This window comes from Oncorhynchus clarkii, chromosome 20 (assembly GCF_045791955.1).
Source record: "Oncorhynchus clarkii lewisi isolate Uvic-CL-2024 chromosome 20, UVic_Ocla_1.0, whole genome shotgun sequence".
Lineage (NCBI taxonomy): Eukaryota > Metazoa > Chordata > Actinopteri > Salmoniformes > Salmonidae > Oncorhynchus > Oncorhynchus clarkii.
The window spans coordinates 31,546,026-31,567,181 of record NC_092166.1 but is presented as its reverse complement, the minus strand read 5'-3'; the positions used below and the strand labels follow the sequence as shown (position 1 = coordinate 31,567,181).

General features: G+C 41.3%; 1 protein-coding gene across 2 annotated transcripts; it reads left to right on the top strand.

The window, feature by feature from the left end:
• Nucleotides 1-217: 217 nt before the first annotated feature.
• LOC139376201 (outer dense fiber protein 2-like) lies at nucleotides 218-17,233 on the top strand. 2 transcript variants are annotated; one of them, XM_071118493.1, is made up of 17 exons: nucleotides 218-446; nucleotides 1,049-1,177; nucleotides 1,276-1,405; nucleotides 1,551-1,682; nucleotides 1,874-1,948; nucleotides 2,460-2,531; nucleotides 5,472-5,588; nucleotides 5,959-6,144; nucleotides 9,297-9,406; nucleotides 9,576-9,711; nucleotides 11,055-11,165; nucleotides 11,298-11,402; nucleotides 13,170-13,328; nucleotides 13,923-14,023; nucleotides 14,288-14,450; nucleotides 14,989-15,114; nucleotides 16,781-17,231. In XM_071118493.1, the coding sequence occupies exons 2-17, from the start codon at nucleotides 1,053-1,055 to the stop codon at nucleotides 16,958-16,960; spliced, it is 2,028 nt and encodes a 675-aa protein (XP_070974594.1). In that variant the 5' UTR covers nucleotides 218-446; nucleotides 1,049-1,052; the 3' UTR covers nucleotides 16,961-17,231. The 2 variants fall into 2 exon arrangements, with proteins under 2 accessions (XP_070974594.1, XP_070974596.1); XM_071118495.1 differs by lacking the exon at nucleotides 13,170-13,328 and having other exon boundaries at nucleotides 16,781-17,233.
• The last annotated feature ends 3,923 nt before the right edge of the window (nucleotides 17,234-21,156 follow it).

Sequence of the window (21,156 nt, the reverse complement as noted above, 5' to 3'; positions counted from 1 at the left end):
TCAACCTCCAACGTTCATTTGGTTTGCTAACAACAATCACGCTCTAGTCTAGTTGGGTTTGTTTACGTTAGGTCCATACGTCCAATGCCTTAGCCAATCACAAATCGCAGAACAAAAAGGCGGGACTCAAATCAACCAATGGATGCAAGGAACGCCATTCGTTTCCTACGGTCGTCACTAATTACCACAAACAGAAAGTCATAAACTCCGCCTATTTCTACAATGTATCTTATTAAAATCCGATTTTAAACCTAACCTTAACCGCACTGCTAACTGTATGCCTAACCCTAACTTTAATTAAGACCAAAAAGCTCATTTTTATTTTCATAAAATTGTATGATTTAACAACTTTGTGGCTGTGGTAACTCGTGACAACCGTTTTCTACAGAGAGCATCAACTGTTGAATAGCAGTAGCACAAAACAAAAGGCACGGTAGTGAATTAAGGTAAAAAACAACAACATTTAATTCGAAATCTCACCATACCAATCTAGCTAGATATTTCTTGATCGTAGGATATGTGTCTTCGGTTTGAATTTGCTTTCCATCTTCGCAATTCTAACTAACTGGCCAAATTAGCTAGGTACAGTAGCTAACTTGAACTTGTTCTGTTCAGCTTGCTAGCATACTGTATATACCAAAGGTTGTGTTGCTAATGTTAGCTAGCTACTGTTCTTTAACTCTGAAAATGAAGGTCAGAATGGATCAGCTCAGCTAGAAGCTAATGGTAAAAAGAGCACGCGCTGTTTGTAGCCTGACAATACATAATATTAAAGGAAATAGCTAGTCATTGATTGAGACATGGAACAGTTCAATTTTGTCTTGGACCGGTTAGTTAAATAAAATTATACTGTAGCTATACGTGCATTATATTGTACACTGATGTTGACTGTGTCTATCTTATCGTATGCTGTCTATGCACCATTATTTTTCATAATTTCCTTGTCATTACAGTTGTCTAGTGTATTTGACAAGAAAATGAGAATGGGATTATTATAGGCAAGCAGTCATGTAAGCCTAACCATATAGCCAGTCCTCTGATCCACCAGAGCCATGTCTTCTGAGGATCCCTTCCAGGACTCTCTAGATGATGATCTAGACTGCTTCTCAGAGCCTGGGAGAGGGAGCAGGATACGCAGCAGTGTCTACACCAAAACACCAGAGATGGAGAGTAACTGGTGAGGTCCATGAGACACATACACACACTAACCCACAAACAGCTTTCAGTGTGGATCCAACTGATTTCTAATCCGCTCTCTTTTGTCGTTATACTTAGTTATGGAGACTATGGAGCCACCGGCGGCAAAAGTCCCCTGATGAAAACATTGATGGATGCAGAAGCAGCGGCCAACTCTGCAGCCGTACAGCTCATGTCGTTCAAGGAGATCCTGGAGGATGATTTTGCCGTAATGTGAAGTCCTTTGTAATTGATGTGCTTACAGTGTACCTGTCTTTATTTTGAGATGCACAACCCGATATCAAAATGTTCAATTCATTAACAACTTGTTAATGTGTCCAAAGTAAAATGTAATTCATCCTTCTATTATAAAGGACTCAAGACACTCTGCCTCTGATAACCGGCGGATGTCAAGGCAGAGAGGCCTTTTGCTGGAGAAGTTGGAGGTCTTTAAACGGATTAACAAGTCTGTTCGACAGCAACTCCAAGACCTGCAGGATGCAGAGGTTGGTCTTATCAACCAGTTATAATCTGATGGCTAATGACTACTACTTTGGAGGCCTGTCCGGTTGCAATTTATAAGGGGGTCATGCTTATGACAATTTTTACAATGCATTATAACTGCAACATAATGCATTAAACTGTACTTGTGAAATAACATGATTTGACTACCTCTTTTTGTCTCCTTTTTTATTAGGCATCTCGAATGGAGACAGACAAACACATTGATCTCTTACTAAAGAAGCTTACGCAGGCTGAGTGTGATAATCTGGTAAATTGCTCCTCATTTGGGTAAAAAAAAGAGAACTTCAGACACTCCAGACCTGTATTTAAACACTGAAAAATGAACATAGCGGTGCCAAGGCTGAAGATTTTATATGGTCTGCCAACATGTTATACATTTTAGTCATTTAGCAGACACACTTATCCAGAGTGATTTACAGGAGTAATTAGGGTTAAGTGCCTTGCTCAAGGACAGATTTTTCACCTAGTTGGCTCGGGGATTCTAACCAGCAACCTTTCGGTTACTGGCCCAACGCCTAGAGGGTAGGGTAATTCAGTGCAGTAGTTCAGATGGCTCAATGGGTTGAAACATGGTGCTAGCTAGATTAAGGTTGGGGATTTGATTCAGTCCTGCATGGGTCACATGTACTGAACTTGTGTGCTAACTTTGTAAGACACTTGGGATAGAAAAGCATCTGCTCCTGTTCACTATACACATATGTCATTTTACTGTTGTACTGTGAGTAAGATAAAAGTTTTTGTTCTTTTGTTTCCACCAGCATTTGAAAAGAAATTTGAACGATAAAGACAAAATGGTGGATGAACTGATGGGTTTGCGGAAGAAAGAAATGGTGAGCTTTGGCCTTTAATTTCACATGAAATACAGTCACATCTGAAATAATTGGCACCCTTGATAAAGATTAGCAAAAAAATACTGTATAAAATAAATAATACCAAGCTATATTTTATGCTCCAAAAAATGGGGAAATTATATTATTTTATACAATTGCAATACAATACAAAAAGATAAATTATTATCATATTTATTAACATTCTACTTTTTAAGTCAATCTCAGCTTAAGGAACTGTATTGTGGCCTTTCATGGCTTCCTGTTTCACTGGGGCATAAAAATGAGGTAACACGCATGTGAAATCCATTTGTCATCTATCACCAAGGGGAAAGGCAAAGCACTCAGAAATGAAAAGAGAACAATTATTGTTGACTTTCATAAATCAGGCAATAGGTACAAAATAATGACAGAAAAAACAAATATATCACTATTAGGGCAACAATTAAGAAGTTTAAAACCACTGGAACAGTGGTAAATTTGGCTTCTAGAGGACCCAAGTGCATCTTGTCCCCAGGCAAAAGAAGTCCAAGGGCCAGTATTGGAGAATTACAGAACGCATTGTGGAGTCACAAAGTCTCCAAATCTACAATTAGACACCACCTCCATGCCAATAGTCTGGAAGGGTTGCCATAAAAAGAGCCTTCATTGAGAGAAACCAACCAATGTCAATGCCTGGAGTTTGCTAAAGGTCATTGGCACTTGGATTGGAACCAGTGTTATGGTCAGATGAAAATCAAGCTCTTTGGACTTTCACTTTTTTGGGTTTGGCCTCTAAAGAAGGATGCATATGCAGAAAATAACCTCATACCTTTTGTAGGATATGGTGGTGGATCTTTGATGTTATGGTGCTGTTTTGCTTCCAATGGTTCTGAGGCCCTTGTCAACGGCATCATGAACTCTACCAAGTAGTAGGTCATTTTAGCAGAACACCTGGTTGCCTCTCTTACCAGAAAATTAACATTTTGCAATGGTCATTTTCATTGGAAACCTGTGGTTTGCATTGAAGGCTGTGCATGAGCGCAGAATGAAGGATATTGAGGAACTGGAAAGATTCTATATGACAGAATGGTTGGTCTAAGAACCCTACCAATGTGTACTTCAATATCATAAGACATTATAGAAAAAGGCCAACCACCCTTATCATTGCAAGCAATTCTATTAATGTACAATAACATAATAAAAAATGTTGTTTGAGCCTACAATATATACACTGCTCAAAAAAATAAAGGGAACACTAAAATAACACATCCTACATCTGAATGAATGAAATATTCTTATTAAATACTTTTTTCTTTACATAGTTGAATGTGCTGACAACAAAATCACACAGTATCAATGGAAATCAAATTTATCAACCAATGGAGGTCTGGATTTGGAGTCACACTCAAAATTAAAGTGGAAACCACACTACAGGCTGATCCAACGTTGATGCAATGTCCTTAAAACAAGTCAAAATTAGGCTCAGTAGTGTGTGTGTCCTCCACGTGCCTGTATGACCTCCCTACAACGCCTGGGCATGCTCCTGATGTGGTGGCGGATGGTCTCCTGAGGGATCTCCTCCCAGACCTGGACTAAAGCATCTGCCAACTCCTGGACAGTCTGTGGTGCAACGTGGCGTTGGTGGATGGAGCGAGACATGATGTCCCAGATGTGCTCAACAGGATTCAGGTCTGGGGAACGGGCAGGCCAGTCTATAGCATCAATGCCTTCCTCTTGCAGGAACTGCTGACACCTCCTAGCATTGTCTTGCATTAGGAGGAACCCAGGGCCAACCGCACCAGCATATGGTCTCACAAGGGGTCTGAGGATCTCATCTCGGTACCTAATGGCAGTCAGGCTACCTCTGGCGAGCACATGGAGGGCTGTGCGGCCCCCCAAAGAAATTCCACCCCACACCATGACTGACCCACCGCCAAACCGGTCATGCTGGAGGATGTTGCAGGCAGCAGAACGTTCTCCACGGCGTCTCCAGACTCTGTCACGTCTGTCACATGTGCTCAGTGTGAACCTGCTTTCATCTGTGAAGAGCACAGGGCGCCAGTGGTGAATTTGCCAATCTTGGTGTTCTCTGGCAAATCCCAAACCTCCTGCACGGTGTTGGGCTGTAAGCACAACCCTCACCTGTGGACGTCGGGCCCTCATACCACCCTCATGGAGTCTGTTTCTGACCGTTTGAGCAGACACATGCACATTTGTGGCCTGCTGGAGGTCATTTTGCAGGGCTCTGGCATTGCTCCTCCTTGCACAAAGGCAGAGGTAGCAGTCCTGCTGCTGGGTTGTTGCCCTCCTACGGCCTCCTCCACGTCTCCTGATGTACTGGCCTGTTTCCTGGTAGCGCCTCCATGCTCTGGACACTACGCTGACAGACACAGCAAACCTTCTTGCCACAGCTCGCATTGATGTGCCATCCTGGATGAGCTGCACTACCTGAGCCACTTGTGTGGGTTGTAGACTCCGTCTCATGCTACCACTAGAGTGAAAGCACCGCCAACATTCAAAAGTGACCAAAACATCAGCCAGGAAGCATAGGAACTGAGAAGTGGTCTGTGGTCACCACCTGCAGAACCACTCCTTTATTGGGGGTGTCTTGCTAATTGCTATAATTTCCACCTGTTGTCTATTCCATTTGCACAACAGCATGTGAAATGTATTGTCAATCAGTGTTGCTTCCTAAGTGGACAGTTTGATTTCACAGAAGTGTGATTGACTTGGAGTTACATTGTGTTGTTTAAGTGTTCCCTTTATTTTTTGGAGCAGTGTAGTATCTCAGTATTTGTATTTATTTTATACAGTGTTTTTTGCTCATCTTCATCAAGCGTGCCAATCATTTTGGATGTGACTACATTTTGTACAACGATAAAACACATTGACAAAGGAATAAATCATACTGTTTGAAAGCAGTGCCCTCACACCAGCTCTTTCTGCTTTGATGCTCCACAGGAGAACACCGAGAATGCGGTCCATGCCACCAAGTCTGTGGAGACCACACGTGCTCACCTGCAGGGCCAGCTACACAGCAAAGAGGCCGACAACAACCGTCTCACCGTGCAGCTCCGGGTAACACACAAGTTCAGGCATCAGTCTATTAGTCAGTCAATCAATCACTATATTGTCTGAGTTGGGAAAGGTGTATTTCTAAGCCTTAACCATTCTGTCTGTAGAATAAGACACCGGTACAGTAAAGGAGCTAGTTTGCAGTCAGTATTATGCTTCCAGCCTGTGTGTGTGATGTCTGGGACTGTTGGGAAGAAAGACAGCAAAAAGTAGACATTTCTGTTTCACAAAGAATAGTCTTCTACAACCCATTCAAGACAGATGTCGTCCATGAGTGAAATCCTATCTTGTTTTCACCAGGCTAGAGATAATTATTTAGATATGTTGAAAGGTTAAACAGTCAGTGTTTGTTCCCTGTCTTTCTTTCTCCCAGGGTTTGGAGAGGCAGCTGACTGAGCAGAAGCTGGAGATAGATGGTCTGAGGGGGGAGATCTCCAGTGTGTCTGAGAAGGCAGAACAGGAGAAAGAGGGCCTGAAGAAGGCCACCCGTGCCCAGAAACAGAGGGCCGAGAGGTTCGAAGCTGCCGTGGATAAATGTTACACTCAGCTGAGGGAGAAGGTATGTATGGGTAATGTGGGGAGTCAGTTTGGTGGTCATCATTTTCTCTTCCCCAGGGTTTAGTTCAGGCTGGAGAACATGTTTTGAAACCAGGAGATACTACATGAACTTGTCCAATAATACCACAGTTTTTTTTAGTTGTATTTTTGTAATACTTTTTATTCATTGGTTTTAGATCACAACAGAATCCCAACAAGATATATACACATTTACACCCCCCCCCAACATGAAAAGGAAATAATTAACCTCAACACGCCAACAGTTAGCATTTCATAAAACAATATAATGGTACTCAGACACGCACCCACACATGCATACACACATCTGCACTTCTACAGTCGCATACATGCATCCATTCTCACACACATCCACCGACACACACACACACACACGTGTCCACACGTGTTTAAAACATGTACATTTTATCTCCTGTTAGGGCCTATAAATATTTGACAATATAATGTCAGTTTCTTATTCTATGAGATATCATTTACCATACTATAGATTTCATTAATTGTTTCTTCCCAATTGCTTATTTGTGGTGCCAGGGGTTTAAGCCAGTTTCTAGTCATCTGTTTAAGTGCTGTTATTCTCAGAATTCTGAAAAGGTACTTATCATTTTGGAGGACCAGTGTATGAGGGGTTCTCCCAAGGAACATGTGTTCTGGATTTAGAGAACGTGAGTGTTCAAGCATATCATCCAGTACTTTATATACTTCGGTCCAGAAATGATTGAGGACTGGGCAGGAATATAGTATGTGGATGTGATTAGCCCTGCTCTCCCCGCAGTTACGCCAGCAATTTGGTGTGATGTCACAGTTGTATTGTTGTTGTATTATAGGAGTTATGAAACATCTTGACTGAATTGTCCAAGAGTATTCCCTACAGAGTAGAGAGTTGTCTTGGACTTGTTCTTGTAGATATGTCCTCCCATTCCTCTGCAGTTGTTACTATTTGCAGCTCGTCTTCCCAATTGGTTTTCACTATAATGTTCTCATCTTTTGTTTCTTCTTCGATAATTCTGTGCCCCAGCACATTCTTGGCATTTACTTTCTTCGATGTCTTGTCTGTATATCTAATTAAAGGATGTACAGTGCCTTCAGAATGTTTTCAGACCCCTTGACGTTTTCCACATTTTGTTACGTTACAGCCTTATTCTACAATTGATTGAATTAGAGATGCACCGATATTACATTTTTGCCTGATATCCAATATCTTCCTTGCCAAAAAACCCAATGCCTATATAATTTTTTTAAAGGCCTGTTAAGTATTATAGTACAGTTAAATAGTTGAGACACACACACACACACTGACCAAAAAGTTATTTTGTTGGCATTTGCGTACACTACCGTTCAAAAGTTTGGGGTCACTTAGAAATGTCCTTGTTTTTGAAAGAAAATAATGTTTTTTTTGTTGTCCATTAAAATAACATCAAATTGATCAGAAATACAGTGTAGACTTTGCTAATGTTGTAAATGACTATTGTAGCTGGAAACGGCTCATTTAACAAAAATATGAATATCTACACAGGCATACAGAGGCCCATTATCAGCAACCATCACTCCTGTGTCCCAATGGCACGTTGTGTTAGGTAATCCAAGTTGATCATTAGAAAACCCTTTTGCAATTATGTTAGCACAGCTGAAAACTATTGTCCTGATTAAAGAAGCAATACATCTGGCCTTCTTTAGAACTTTATTCTGAAAGTCTATTCTTGTTCTGAGAAAGGATTTTTTTTTGTTTTGTTGATACAGCATTGTCTTTATATCCGAAAATAATACTTTTGGGTATAAACTTTCTAAGGGCTCCATCTGACGTTCCTCTGCACTGCCACTCACAACTTTTTCTCTGCTGGCACAGTTTGATTATCCGTCTGTCTCCATGTAGCGGTTGATGCTGGGTTCATCCATACAATAATGGAGTTTAGTTGGTCGGCCTGGGCTTGTTTTATGTTTGATTGTTTTAAGTTTGGCACAGGCTTTTCTTGCTCCCCAGATGAATTTCCTCAGGAATGTGTCCCACCTTTTTAAAAGTATTTGGAGTAATAGTTGTTGGTTGATTCTGGAACAGGAATACACACTTCTTGGGAGAACGTTAATTTGAATCATTTTCCAGTCTTCCTGTTCTTGTTAAAGGTACTAATTTCCATCTTTTGTAGGTCCTGTTTATGCTGATTTTCCAGTGTTCCTAACTTATACAGATGCAGTTTCATCAGATCTTAGTATTTGAGTTTGTTTTGATCCCATTTAAGTTTAAACTTTGTTTTGATGTCTTGGGATATTGGTTGACCTACCGTCATTCTGTCTGATTTCACTGTATTTAGTCTGTACTGAGATACGACACTTGTTATGCTTCATCCATAGTGGTGGGAACTGACTGGTAGGTTTGCTCAGTAGAGAATCACATCGTCTGCATATATTGCTAAGTTGTGTTCTTCCTGATCGATGTGTAGACGTTGTATTTTCTGATTGTTTGTTATACACTGAGTGTACAAAACATTAGGAACTCCTTCCTGATATTGAGTTGCACCCCCTTTTGCCCTCAAAACGGCCTCAATTTGTTGAGGCATGGACTCTAAGGTATCAAAAGCGTTCCACAGGGATGCTGGCCCATGTTGACTCCAATGCTTCCCACAGTTGTTGGCTGGATGTCCTTTGGGTGGTGGACCATTCTTGATACACAAGGGAAACTGTTGAGCATGAAAAACCCAGCAGTGTTGTAGTTCTTGACAGACTCAAACCGGTGCGTCTGGAAACTGCTACGATACCCCATTCAAAGGCACTGAAATCTTTTGTCTTGACCATTCACCCTCTGATTGACACACATACACAATCCATGTCTCAAGGCTTAAAACTCCTTCTTTAACCTGTCCTCCCCTTCATCTACACTGATTTGAAGTGAATTTAACAGGAGACATTAAGTTATCATAGCATTCACCTGGGCAGTCTATGTCATAGAAAGAGCCGAGTGAGTTCCTAATGTTTTGTGCACTCATTGTATTTTCGTCTAACGGTTCCATACTTAAAATGAAGATGGATGTCTTTTTTTAAACTTTTGCTACGGTGTTCCCTACTGAACGCGACCCAGGTATTCCGTTGTTCCTTGCCATTGACAGTAAACTGATTTATGTTATGTGGCATGACGACATGTAGGATGTTCAGCTGGCGGAGGCTTGTTCAGAGAGGGACACGTGGAGGAGACAACAGGAGCAGAAGACAAACGCGAGAATTCTGCTTGATGCACAGATAGGACTACTGAAAGGGTATGTCGTTTCTCATTTTGACCTGGACACAAAAAAGCCTGGCATATTGTTAATCCAGGTCTTTGAGGCAATCAATGTTGTTCTTTTCATTTGCAAAGCTTTTCACATTTTCTCCTCACAGAAAGTAGAAGTGGGCAAGTGGCAATTGCTTATTGACGTTTCATTACAGCCAAATAGCCGACATTACTGCGAAGCTACAGAAGGAGAGTGACGAATTCACTGCTGCAAACGAGGTCTTACTGCTAAAAGTGGAAAAACTCTACGCTGAAAACGGAGACATTGGCCTGGAGAACGCAACCCTCAAGGTAGGACAATTAAACACCAATATAGACCTTTTAAGTTGTGTATGCACCAACCAAAAACTATTAATTTACTTCACCTTGAGCCATGGATTAGCCCCAAATGATCTAAACTACCACATCTATAAACACATTTTGTAAACTCTTTCATCTAATTGCTTAGATAACAAACCTAGCTCTACTGCTTTTGAATTTGTGTACCTTTTCTGTTTATTCTAACATGTAAAACGTCTTCCCACCTTAATACAGGATGATATGTTTCTACACTCCCCTCTATATGTATCTGGACAGTCACGCTAACATTTTACATTTGGCTCTATACTCCAGCATTTTGGATTTGAGGTCAAATGTTTCATAGTACAGAATCACACCTTTTTTTTATTTGAGGGTTTTTCCATGCATGTTTTACCGTTTAGAAATGAAAACACTTTATATGTCTAGTCCACCCACTTGAAGAAGTCATAAGTATTTGGCCAAATTCACATATAGTGTATTAAAGTAGTGAAAGGTTTGGTATTTGGTCCCATATTCCTTGCACTCAATAACTACTTCAAGCTTGTGACTACAAACTTGCATTTGCAGTTTGTTTTGGTTGTGTTTCGGGTTATATTTTACCCAAAAGGAACTGAATGGTGAAAGTAAGAATAGAAGATGTTTCTGAACACTTCTACATTAATGTGCATGCTACTATGATCATGAATAATCATGAATGAATCGCGGATAATCACGAGTAGTAAGGCTTACAGTGGTAGAAATAGCATAACCTTCCCTGTTATTGGTAATGCTGAGCGGTTAGCATGTTTTTGTTGTATCCTCTGTAACCTTCTCACTCATCATTATTCATGATTCATTCATGATTTTTTCCTAATCATGGCATTATCAGGATTAATTTACATGTGTTCAGAAACATCTTACCTACTCACTTAGAAATAATTACTCATCGTGCAGTTCCTATTAGGCAAAACATGATCTAAAACACAACTACAACAGTCTCACAAGCTTGACGTAGTTGTTGTGTGGCAGGAATGCCGGACCAAATACTACACTTTTGATCACTTTAATACACTTTGAGGGAATTTGTCCAAATACTTATGACTTCTTCAAATGGGGGGACTAGATGCATAAAGTGCTTCCATTTCCAAGCAGTCAAACAGATTTGAATGAATATACCCTCAAATAAAATGTCGCCTAATCTCAAATATAAAACGCTGGAGCCCAGAGCCACATTTTAAAATGTTAGCTTCATTGTCCGAACACCTATGGAGGGGGGAGTGTATGTATGGTTATTAGTGTGTGGTTTGTTCCCACCATGTTTAGGATTCTATTTGTGTATTTATCTCCGGTTCCAGGAGTCCATCGTTGAGTTGGAGCTGCAGCTGGTCCATTCTAAAGCGGCGCTGAAAGAGGAGAGCGCCGTCTCACAGGAGAGGAAAGACCAAGCAGAACAGTATCAGAGTCAGGCAGGGATCCCGCACCCCACCACACGTCCAAGTTCCCATACTCACTGAATCCTATACGAATGTATTGAGAGACTAAAAGGTAAGGCAGCAGCTGTCTGTTTTATTCGCCTCCTATTGCCTCACATCTCTCAGGTGGCAGAGCTTCAACTGGAGGTGGAGGATCTGAAGATGAAGTTGGATGGTTTTCTGAGGGAAGCCGAGAACACCAGAGAAGGAAGAGATGCGGAAGTGAAGAAGGTGAAGTCTTCTGTTGGCTACATTCAAATCAAATCAAAGTTTTCTTTGTCACGTGCGCCGAATACAACCGGTGTAGACCTTACAGTGAAATGCCAAATACAACCGGTGTAGACCTTACAGTGAAATGCCAAATACAACCGGTGTAGACCTTACAGTGAAATGCCAAATACAACCGGTGTAGACCTTACAGTGAAATGCCGAATACAACCGGTGTAGACCTTACAGTGAAATGCCGAATACAACTGGTGTAGACCTTACAGTGAAATGCCGAATACAACCGGTGTAGACCTTACAGTGAAATGCCGAATACAACCGGTGTAGACCTTACAGTGAAATGCTTACTTAGACTCTAACCAACAGTGCTAAAAAGGTATTAGGTGAACAGTAGGTAAGTAGAAAAATAAAAACGACAGTAAAAAGACAGTGAAAAATAACAGTAGCGAGGCTATATACAGGAGCGAGGCTATATACAGTAGCGAGGCTATATATAGTATCGAGGCTATAACAGTAGCGAGGCTACATACAGGCACCGGTTAGTCAGGCTGATTGAGGTAGTATGTACATATAGATATGGTTAAAGTGACTATGCATATATGATAAACAGAGAGTAGCAGTAGTGTAAAGGAGGGGTTGGCGGGTGGTGGGTGGCAGGACACAATGCAGATAGTCCGGTTGGTGGGTGGCGGAACACAATGCAGATAGTCCGGTTGGTGGGTGGCGGAACACAATGCAGATAGTCCGGTTGGTGGGTGGCGGAACACAATGCAGATAGTCCGGTTGGTGGGTGGCGGAACACAATGCAGAAAGCCCGGTTAGCCAACATGCGGGGGGCACTGGTTGGTCGGGCCAATTGAGGTAGTATGTACATGAATGTATAGTTAATGTGACTATGCATATATGATAAACAGAGAGTAGCAGCAGCTTTGTCTTAAAGGGATAATTCTGGATTTTGGCAATGAGCTGGCATGCTAGTAGATAACCATAGACTTTCAGTTATTGTGCTAAAGCTAGTTAGCATTTTCTCGCAAAACTAGCTCTAACTTCCTTCATACTGGACACCGAGACATAAAAATGGTATCTACAAGTTCATCTCACTCTAGGGAAGTAGATAAAGGGCCTCGTTGCCAAAAATCCCAAAGTATCTCTTTAAATTGGTTTGTGTCGTTCATAATTAAAGCAAGAGAGGGCCCACTCAACAGAGTAGAATATCAAATTGCGTGAAATAGTTTGAGACACAAACACTACTTGGTTCAGTAAAATTTAAATGAATGTGATATCCTGTATGTTTTGATATTTGTTTACTAACATTTGTAGTTGTTTCTGGTCTTTCCCGTACCCACGCATTGCTTCCTAAAGGCTTTGCCTGTGCTGTTACCCATTTCAAAGTGCACAGCTTCACATTTATCCTCGGCGTAAAAACCAATGTATGCTGTCATTTTAGAATTCAGTGATCACTGGGGTTCTCTAGTCTGCATCCTAATCTATGGTTCAACTATCGACACGTCAGTTTAACAGGACTGGAATTTAACTGCTGCTTCTGATTAAACCACATTTTGCTGAAAGCCTTCAAAATATTCTCTCTGAGGGGGAAAAAAACACATCCGTGGTGAATGGCCATGCCCTGCTTCTGCATACATTACCTATGCTTCAGTTCCCAGTCAGGGTCCAGGCGGTGGCTGCACCTCTCTGAGTAGCTTTCAATCAGTCACTAACATTTCTCTGCTCCCCTGCCTTGCCGGCCTGCACGCCCCTCCCCCGGAACCCCAGGTGAGGCTGGAGCTGGAGGGGCGCGTGAGGGAACTGGAAGAGTACCCCGAGTTACTGGGCACCGCGGAGCAGAGTCTGGCGGAGTGCCAGGACAACCTGAGACGCTCGGAGAAGAGATGTGCAGACAAGGCAGAGGCCATTAGACAACTGCAGGTTAAGGTGTGCGTATGACGAAATGTCATTTGTCGATGGGCAAGTAAGCACTGAGGTGGTGGAGTACAGTATCTACCACCAGATGTCAGTCAAACCCCATGTATGGTTTCCCATTATACTGTTAGAATTACATCTCCATGTTATTCTAGAGCATCCCTCGGTTCCTGCTTTGAGTTGGTGTTGAGGTTTGTGATTGGATGTACTTGGATTGCAGTAAAAAAAAAAGCCCTATGTGCCCCTTTTGTAGTTTTGTGTGTTTTGTAAAGCTGTGATGATCACCTTCAACTGTTTTAAAATGTGTTTCTATGAATGTTTCGGCGCTGTCCAATCAACGCTTGCCTTTTTTTGAATGTTCCTCATATCACCGTTGTACAGTGTTGTGTGCTGTGTTGGTGACTTGATAAGCCAATGTAATTTCAGTAATTGCGTGGTGCAACTCTTTAGTGTTGCGCTGTATATGTGTGAACCCCCATTCAAGTCCCCGTTAGTCAAGACTATTCAACTGAACATACATTCAGCATCTGTCATATCATTGAGTCATAGTCCAACTACATTTTTTTTTTTTGCCTAACCACAAAGGTATGATTATTGTGCGTCCAGGTGGAGAGACAGGGGGAGAAGACGAGGTCGTCGATGGACATGAAGGGGTCCATCCACGAGGCCAACTCACAGCTACGGCAAAAATGGGAGGCTCTTCAAAGGTAAGGTTATTACTACTTTCTCTTCTTTTGAAAGAATTAATACATTCTTCCGTTTTGCTTTTGGGTTTTCAAACTAGATTCCTCTATTTCTCATGTCAAAGTACATTAGCGACATTGAAGATATATTGTATTGTTTTTTTTATATACCTTTTTTTGCTTGCCCTGGGTGAATTCTGAAATGTTAATGTACTGCTTGTGACTTGGGTATGGGTTACGAATGTGTTATGAATGGGTTCCTTATGCATTGCCGATGATGTATTCCAGGCAGATGGAGGAGCTTCATGGGGAGAACCAGGAGCTGGTCCGTAGGCTGGCAGGGCAGGAGGAGTCGCTACACTACAGCAGCAGGCAGCTAGAACAGCGCTCAGCAGACTGCCAGGCTCTCAACAGACAACTGGAGGCAGCAGTGGCCGATGTCAGGCAACAGGTACTCGGGGTTAAATTTCTCCGTCACTCCATCACTGGATTTTCCTTGTCATTTTTTAAATTTATTTTTTACGTTTTAGATTGAAAAGGACTGGAATTGGTCAAACTTGAAGTTTTAAAACATGTACAAAATGATCCTATTTCCTTAAAAGCATGATGTTCATTATGCAGGTTAACCTGGCCCCAGACAATGGATCTGAGATCGGCCTAAGTTTCAGTGGTGGGATTATTTTTTTACTTTAACCCCTAGGTTACTGTATGATTGCTCCTGGATAGGATATTTTAATGTGTGGATGTGGACAGTGTAATGCTCATACACTCAGCATATGGTTTTATTCAAATCCAGTGTATGAGTACATAGAAGCAAATTCAAATGCTCAGAATAAAGGTTCATATTAAGTGGAACCAATGTTCCCCGAAGGGGAATGGAAAGGCACAGAAGCGAATTGAAGATGGTGTTTTTTTGGGGATGAGTTCCTGTCGATATGTGTGGTTTTCTTTTTGACACATCTCGTAATCTTTATTTATCTCATGCCGAGGTTTCCAAAGTCAAAGACAAAGCCGCCTCCAGAGAAAGTTCCCTTCAGACCAGAATCCTGGAGCTGGAGGCTGAGAAGAGCAGAAGAGAGAATGAGCTGAAACATATGAAACAAAGCAAGCAGTCAGTAAGTACCAGACACAATCACATACAGTGCCTTCAGAAAGATTTCACATCCCTAGACTTTTTCCACATTGTGTTGCGTTACAGACAAATTTAAAATCTATTAAGTTTTTTTTTTTTTGTGTGACTGGCCTACACACAATACCCCATATTGTCAGTGGAATTATGTTTTTCAACATTTTGACAAATTTAATAAAAAATGAAAAGCTAAAATGTCTTGATTAAGTATTGTACCTCTTTTTTTTTATGGCAAGCCTAAATAAATTAAGGAGTAGAAATGGGCTTTACAAGTCCCATAATAAGTTGCATGGACTCTGTGTAATAATAGTTTTTAATGTAATTTTTGAATGACAACATCATCTCTGGACCGCACACATACAATTATCTGTAAGGTCCCTCAAACACAGATTCAACCAAAGACCAGGGAGGTTTTCCAATGCCTCGCAAAGAAGGGCACCTATTGGTAGATTGTTTTTTTTTTTTAAAGCAGACATTGAATATCCCTTTGAGTATGGTAAAGTTATTAATTCAACTTTGGATGGTGTATCAATACACCCAGTCACTACAAAGATACAGGCTTCCTTCCTAATTCAGTTGCCAAAGAGGAAGGAAACCGCTCAGTGATTTCACCATGAGGCAATTTTTTAAAACATTTTGAGTTTAATGGCTGTGATAGGGGAAAAGTGATGATGGATCAACAACATTGCAGTTACTCCACAATGCTAAGCTAATTGACAGGGTGAAAAGAAGGAAGCATGTACAGAATAAAAATATTCAAAAAAATGCATCCTGTTTGCAACAAGGCATTAAAGTAATACTGGAAAAAATTATGTGGCAAAGCAATTCACTTTTTGTCCTGAACACAAAGTGTTATGTTTGGGGCAAATCCATCACATCACATTACTGAGTACCACTCCATATTTTCAAGCATAGTGGTGGCTGCATCATGTTATTGTTATCATTAAGGGCTGGGGAGTTTTTCAGGATAAAAAGAAACGGAATGGAGCTAAGCACAGGCAATACCTGTTTGTCTGCTTTTCACCAGACACTGGGAGGTGAATTCACATTTCAGCAGGACAATAACCTAAAACACAAGGCCAAATCTACAAAGGTGTTGCTTACCAAGAAGACAGTGAATGTTCCTGAGTGCCCGAGTTAGTTTTTACTTAAATCTACTTGAAAATCTATGGCAAGACCTGAAAAAGGTTCTCTAGCAATGATCAACAACCAATTTGACAGAGCTTGAAGAATTACAAGTATTGACTCAGGGGTGTGAATACTTATGTAAATGAGATTTTCATTTTGAATACATTTGCTAAAATCTCTAAAAACATGCTTTCACTTTGTCATTTACAGGGTATTGTGTGTAGATAGCCTACTGCAAACCATGTGACATTTTCCCCCATATCCCTCAAAGCTAATGAGAACACAGTACATTACTTTTTGATGCCATACAATACGCAATGAATCAGACCAGTTTTCTATTTTAAAGCATAGTAGTACATACTGTACATTTGTCAGGTCAGATTCCTTGGTGAATGAAATCATGTTAAGTGTTAACTGTTGTTTTGAGTTTGAGTATTTTCTGAGATTGTTGTTTTTACCTTGACTGCACTACAAATGTCCAAATTTGGACAATAAAGAGATTGATTGGTTGTGTTGCTCTGCAGGCTGAGAAGCAATTTGAGGTGCGTCTAAAGGACCTGCAGCTCAGCCTGGACCAGTCAAAAAGCCACAAACAGAGCATTCAGAACTACGTAGACTTCCTCAAAAACTCTTACGCCACCATGTTTGACGAGGGACTACCACAGGCACCGTCTAGTTTTGGATCATCCTACTTTTTAAAATGATGATTACTCCGGTATGTGTGTTTGTGGTGTGTAATGTGTATTGTTGGTTCAATCATGTACAATGTATGAGCATTATTTAAGAATAATGTGTTTGACAAGCAATGAATCGGCACATATACATTTTATGTTCGATAAAGTCCATGTAAATGTTTATATAGATCAGCTAATACTTTTTTTTGTCCATTTATAAATAGAATTTCAATAAGGTTTATAATGGCATATTGTACAGACCGTTTTCATCACAGAATCCAATTACAGAACCGCCACAGCCAATGTGTTTTTCTCTAGTCTTAAGTTTGTATATCACTCTTCGTGCTGTGCAGGATGTGGGAGCCTCTGAGAGCCAGTTTCATGTTCTGTTTGGGATCTCACTGTATCCAGGGTTTTGCTCAGGAGTTGTCTGTCAACACTTTGCATAACATTAGGAGGAGAGGAAACAATCTGATGTAATGCCAACATCTGAAAACAAGGTACAGTTGCTTCAGTTGTCAGGCCTGGTTTCATCACAGGATCTCCAGAAATCCAATATAGAACCAACAAACAGTCTTGGTTATAGTACCAGTCAAAGTTTGGACACACCTAGTCATTCAAGGGTTTTTCATTACTTTTACTATTTTCTACATTGTAGAATAGTAGTGAAGACATCAAAATTATGAAATAGCACATATGGAATCATGTAGTAACCAAAAAAGTGTTAAACAAATCAAAATACACTGCTCAAAAAAATTAAGGGAACACTAAAATAACACATCCTAGATCTGAATGAATGAAATATTCTTATTAAATAGTTTTTTCTTTACATAGTTGAATGTGCTGACAACAAAATCACACAAATTATCAATGGAAATCAAATTTATCAACCCATGGAGGTCTGGATTTGGAGTCACACTCAAAATGAAAGTGGAAAACCACACTACAGGCTGATCCAACTTTGATGTAATGTCCTTAAAACAAGTCAAAATGAGGCTCAGTAGTGTGTGTGGCCTCCACGTGCCTGTATGACCTCCCTACAACGCATGGGCATGCTCCTGATGAGGTGGCGGATGGTCTCCTGAGGGATCTCCTCCCAGACCTGGACTAAAGCATCCGCCAACTCCTGGACAGTCTGTGGTGCAACGTGGCGTTGGTGGATGGAGCGAGACATGATGTCCCAGATGTGCTCAATTGGATTCAGGTCTGGGGAACGGGCGGGCCAGTCCATAGCATCACTGCCTTCCTCTTGCAGGAACTGCTGACACACTCCAGCCACATAAGGTCTAGCATTGTCTTGCATTAGGAGGAACCCAGGGCCAACCTTACCAGCATATGGTCTCACAAGGGGTCATAGGGTCTCATCTCGGTACCTAATAGCAGGCTACCTCTGGCGACCCTCATGGAGTCTGTTTCTGACCGTTTGAGCAGACATGCACATTTGTGGCCTGCTGGAGGTAATTTTGCAGGGCTCTGGCAGTGCTCCTCCTTGCACAAAGGCGGAGGTAGCGGTCCTGCTGCTGGGTTGTTGTCCTCCTATGGCCTCCTCCACGTCTCCTGATGTACTGGCCTGTCTCCTGGTAGCGCCTCCATGCTCTGGACACACACAGCAAACCTTCTTGCCACAGCTTGCATTGATGTGTCATCCTGGATGAGCTGCACTACCTGAGCCACTTGTGTGGGTTGTAGACTCCGTCTCATGCTACCACTAGAGTGAAAGCACCGCCAGCATTCAAAAGTGACCAAAACATCAGCCAGGAAGCATAGGAACTGAGAAGTGGTCTGTGGTCACCACCTGCAGAACCACTCCTTTATTGGGGGTGTCTTGCTAATTGCCTATAATTTCCACCTGTTGTCTATTCCATTTGCACAACAGCATGTGAAATGTATTGTCAATCAGTGTTGCTTCCTAAGTGGACAGAAGTGTGATTGACCTGGAGTTACATTGTTAAGTGTTCCCTTTATTTTTTTGAGCAGTGTATATTTTATATTTGAGATTCTTTAAAGTAGTTACCCTTTGCCTTAATGACCGCTTTGCACACTCTTGGAATTCTCTCAACCAGCTTCACGAGGTAGTCACCTGGAATGCATTTCAATTAACAGGTGGGCCTTAACTTAATTTGTGGAATTTATTTTCTTAATGCGTTTGAGCCAATCAGTTGTGGTGTGCCAAGGTAGGGGTGGTATACAGAACAGCCTTATTTGGTAAAAGGCCAAGTCCATATTATGGCAAGAACAACTCAAATAAGCAAAGAGAAACTACTGTTCATCATTACTTTAAGACATGAAGGTCAGTCAGTACGGAAAACTTTAAGACTTTTTAAGTGCAGTCGCAAAAACCAAGCGCTATGACGAAACTGGCTCTCATGAGAACGGCCACAAGGAAGGAAAACCCAGATTTACCTCTGCTGCAGAGGATAAATTCATTAGAGTTAACTGCACCTCAGATTGCAGCCCAAATAAATGCTTCAGAGTTCAAGGAACAGACACATCGCAACATCAACTGTTCGGAGGAGACTGCAGGTATCAGGCCTTCATAGTCGAATTGCTGCAAACTACTACTAAAGGACACCAATAAGAAGTGACTTGCTTGGGCCAAGAAACACGATCAATGGACATTAGACTGGTGGAAATCTGTCCTTTGGTCTGAGTCCAAATTTGGACTCCGACCAAATTTGAGATTTTTGGTTTCAACCTCTGTGTCTTTGTGAGACGCAGAGTAGGTGAACGGATAATCTCTGCATGTGTGGTTTCGACGATGAAGCATGGAGGAGGAGTTGTGATGGTGTTGGGGTGATTTGCTGGTGACACTGATTTATTTAGAATTCAAGGCACACTTAACCAGCATGGCTACCACAGCATTCTGCAGCGATACGCCATCCCATCTGGTTTGCGGATAGTGGGACTATCATTTTTTTCAACAGAACAATGACCCAACACACATCCAGGCTGTGTAAGGGCTATTTGACCAAGAAGGAGCATGATTGCGTCCGAGTGCTGCATCAGATGACCTGGCCTCCACAATCACCCGATCTCAACCCAATTGAAATGGTTTGGGATGAGTTGGACCGCAGAGTGAAGGAAAATGCTGAGCACTTGTTAGCTGCTATGTGGGAACTCCTTCAAGACTGTTGGAAAAGCATTCCAGGTGAAGCTGGTTGAGAGAATGCCAAGAGTTTGAAAAGTTGTCATCAAGGCAAAGGATGGCTACTTTGAAGAATCTAAAATATACGAACACCTTATTTGGTTACTACATGATTCCATATGTGTTATTTCATAGTTCTGATGTCTTCACTATTATTTTACAATGTAGAAATAGTGAAAATAAAGAAAAACCCTTGAATAAGTAGGTGTATCCAAACTTTTGACTGGTACTGTATGTAAAAGACAATAAATACAAAAATTCAACAAACGTAGCTGCAACGTGAACCACAGGATGCTTCTTTACTTCCCCTCGTGTTCTCTTTCTGTTTCACTTTTGATGTGTTGAGTTGTAGAGGTTTTTGGGGTATACTGAAAGGCTTCCAGTCTAAATAACAGGAACCTTGGCACATCTCATTGCTTTGTTACATAAGCTTGACTTGACATGTGTGATGACATCCAGGAACATTTGTTCCTCCTTGTGAGAGTCAGAGATGGACGGTGTCATTCCCATTGGGCCTAATCACTAATTACTGTTGTCCCGTGTTGCCTTTCACTGATTATTAGATAGCCATACATTCTTTGTTAGGGTGTATTAGCTGGAAGTCATAAGTTGGACCAAAGAGTGTGATGATGACTTCATTCTATTCGTCTTTGCCATTCATCGTTAAAGGCACAGATCCAGGATTTCTAAATTACAGCCAGAGACTGGAGAGGCTGTAATTTAGAAGTTTCTAACCTCTCTTTTACAGCATTCACAGAAGAGAAGGTTTTGTGGTGGGTATAGGAAACACGTCAATGCTTACGCTTTGACTGCCTTGACCATGAAGAGAAGAAAAACTGCAATTGATTAGTTGTACAGAATACTCAGTGTACTGGGCCACCGTTTGGTTATGTCATGATTATGGGACTGTTAAGTGTTGGTTTGAGTCATCATCCTGCCTGGATTTGTCTGGCGGTGAGTTGATATTATGTGAACTCATTAAACCCTAGGGTATAGGGAAGAGGCTAATAATGTCAGTCAAGTTCTCTGCCTCACAGGGTTGGGGTCAGTTCCATTTCAATTTTGGAAATAAATATCAAAT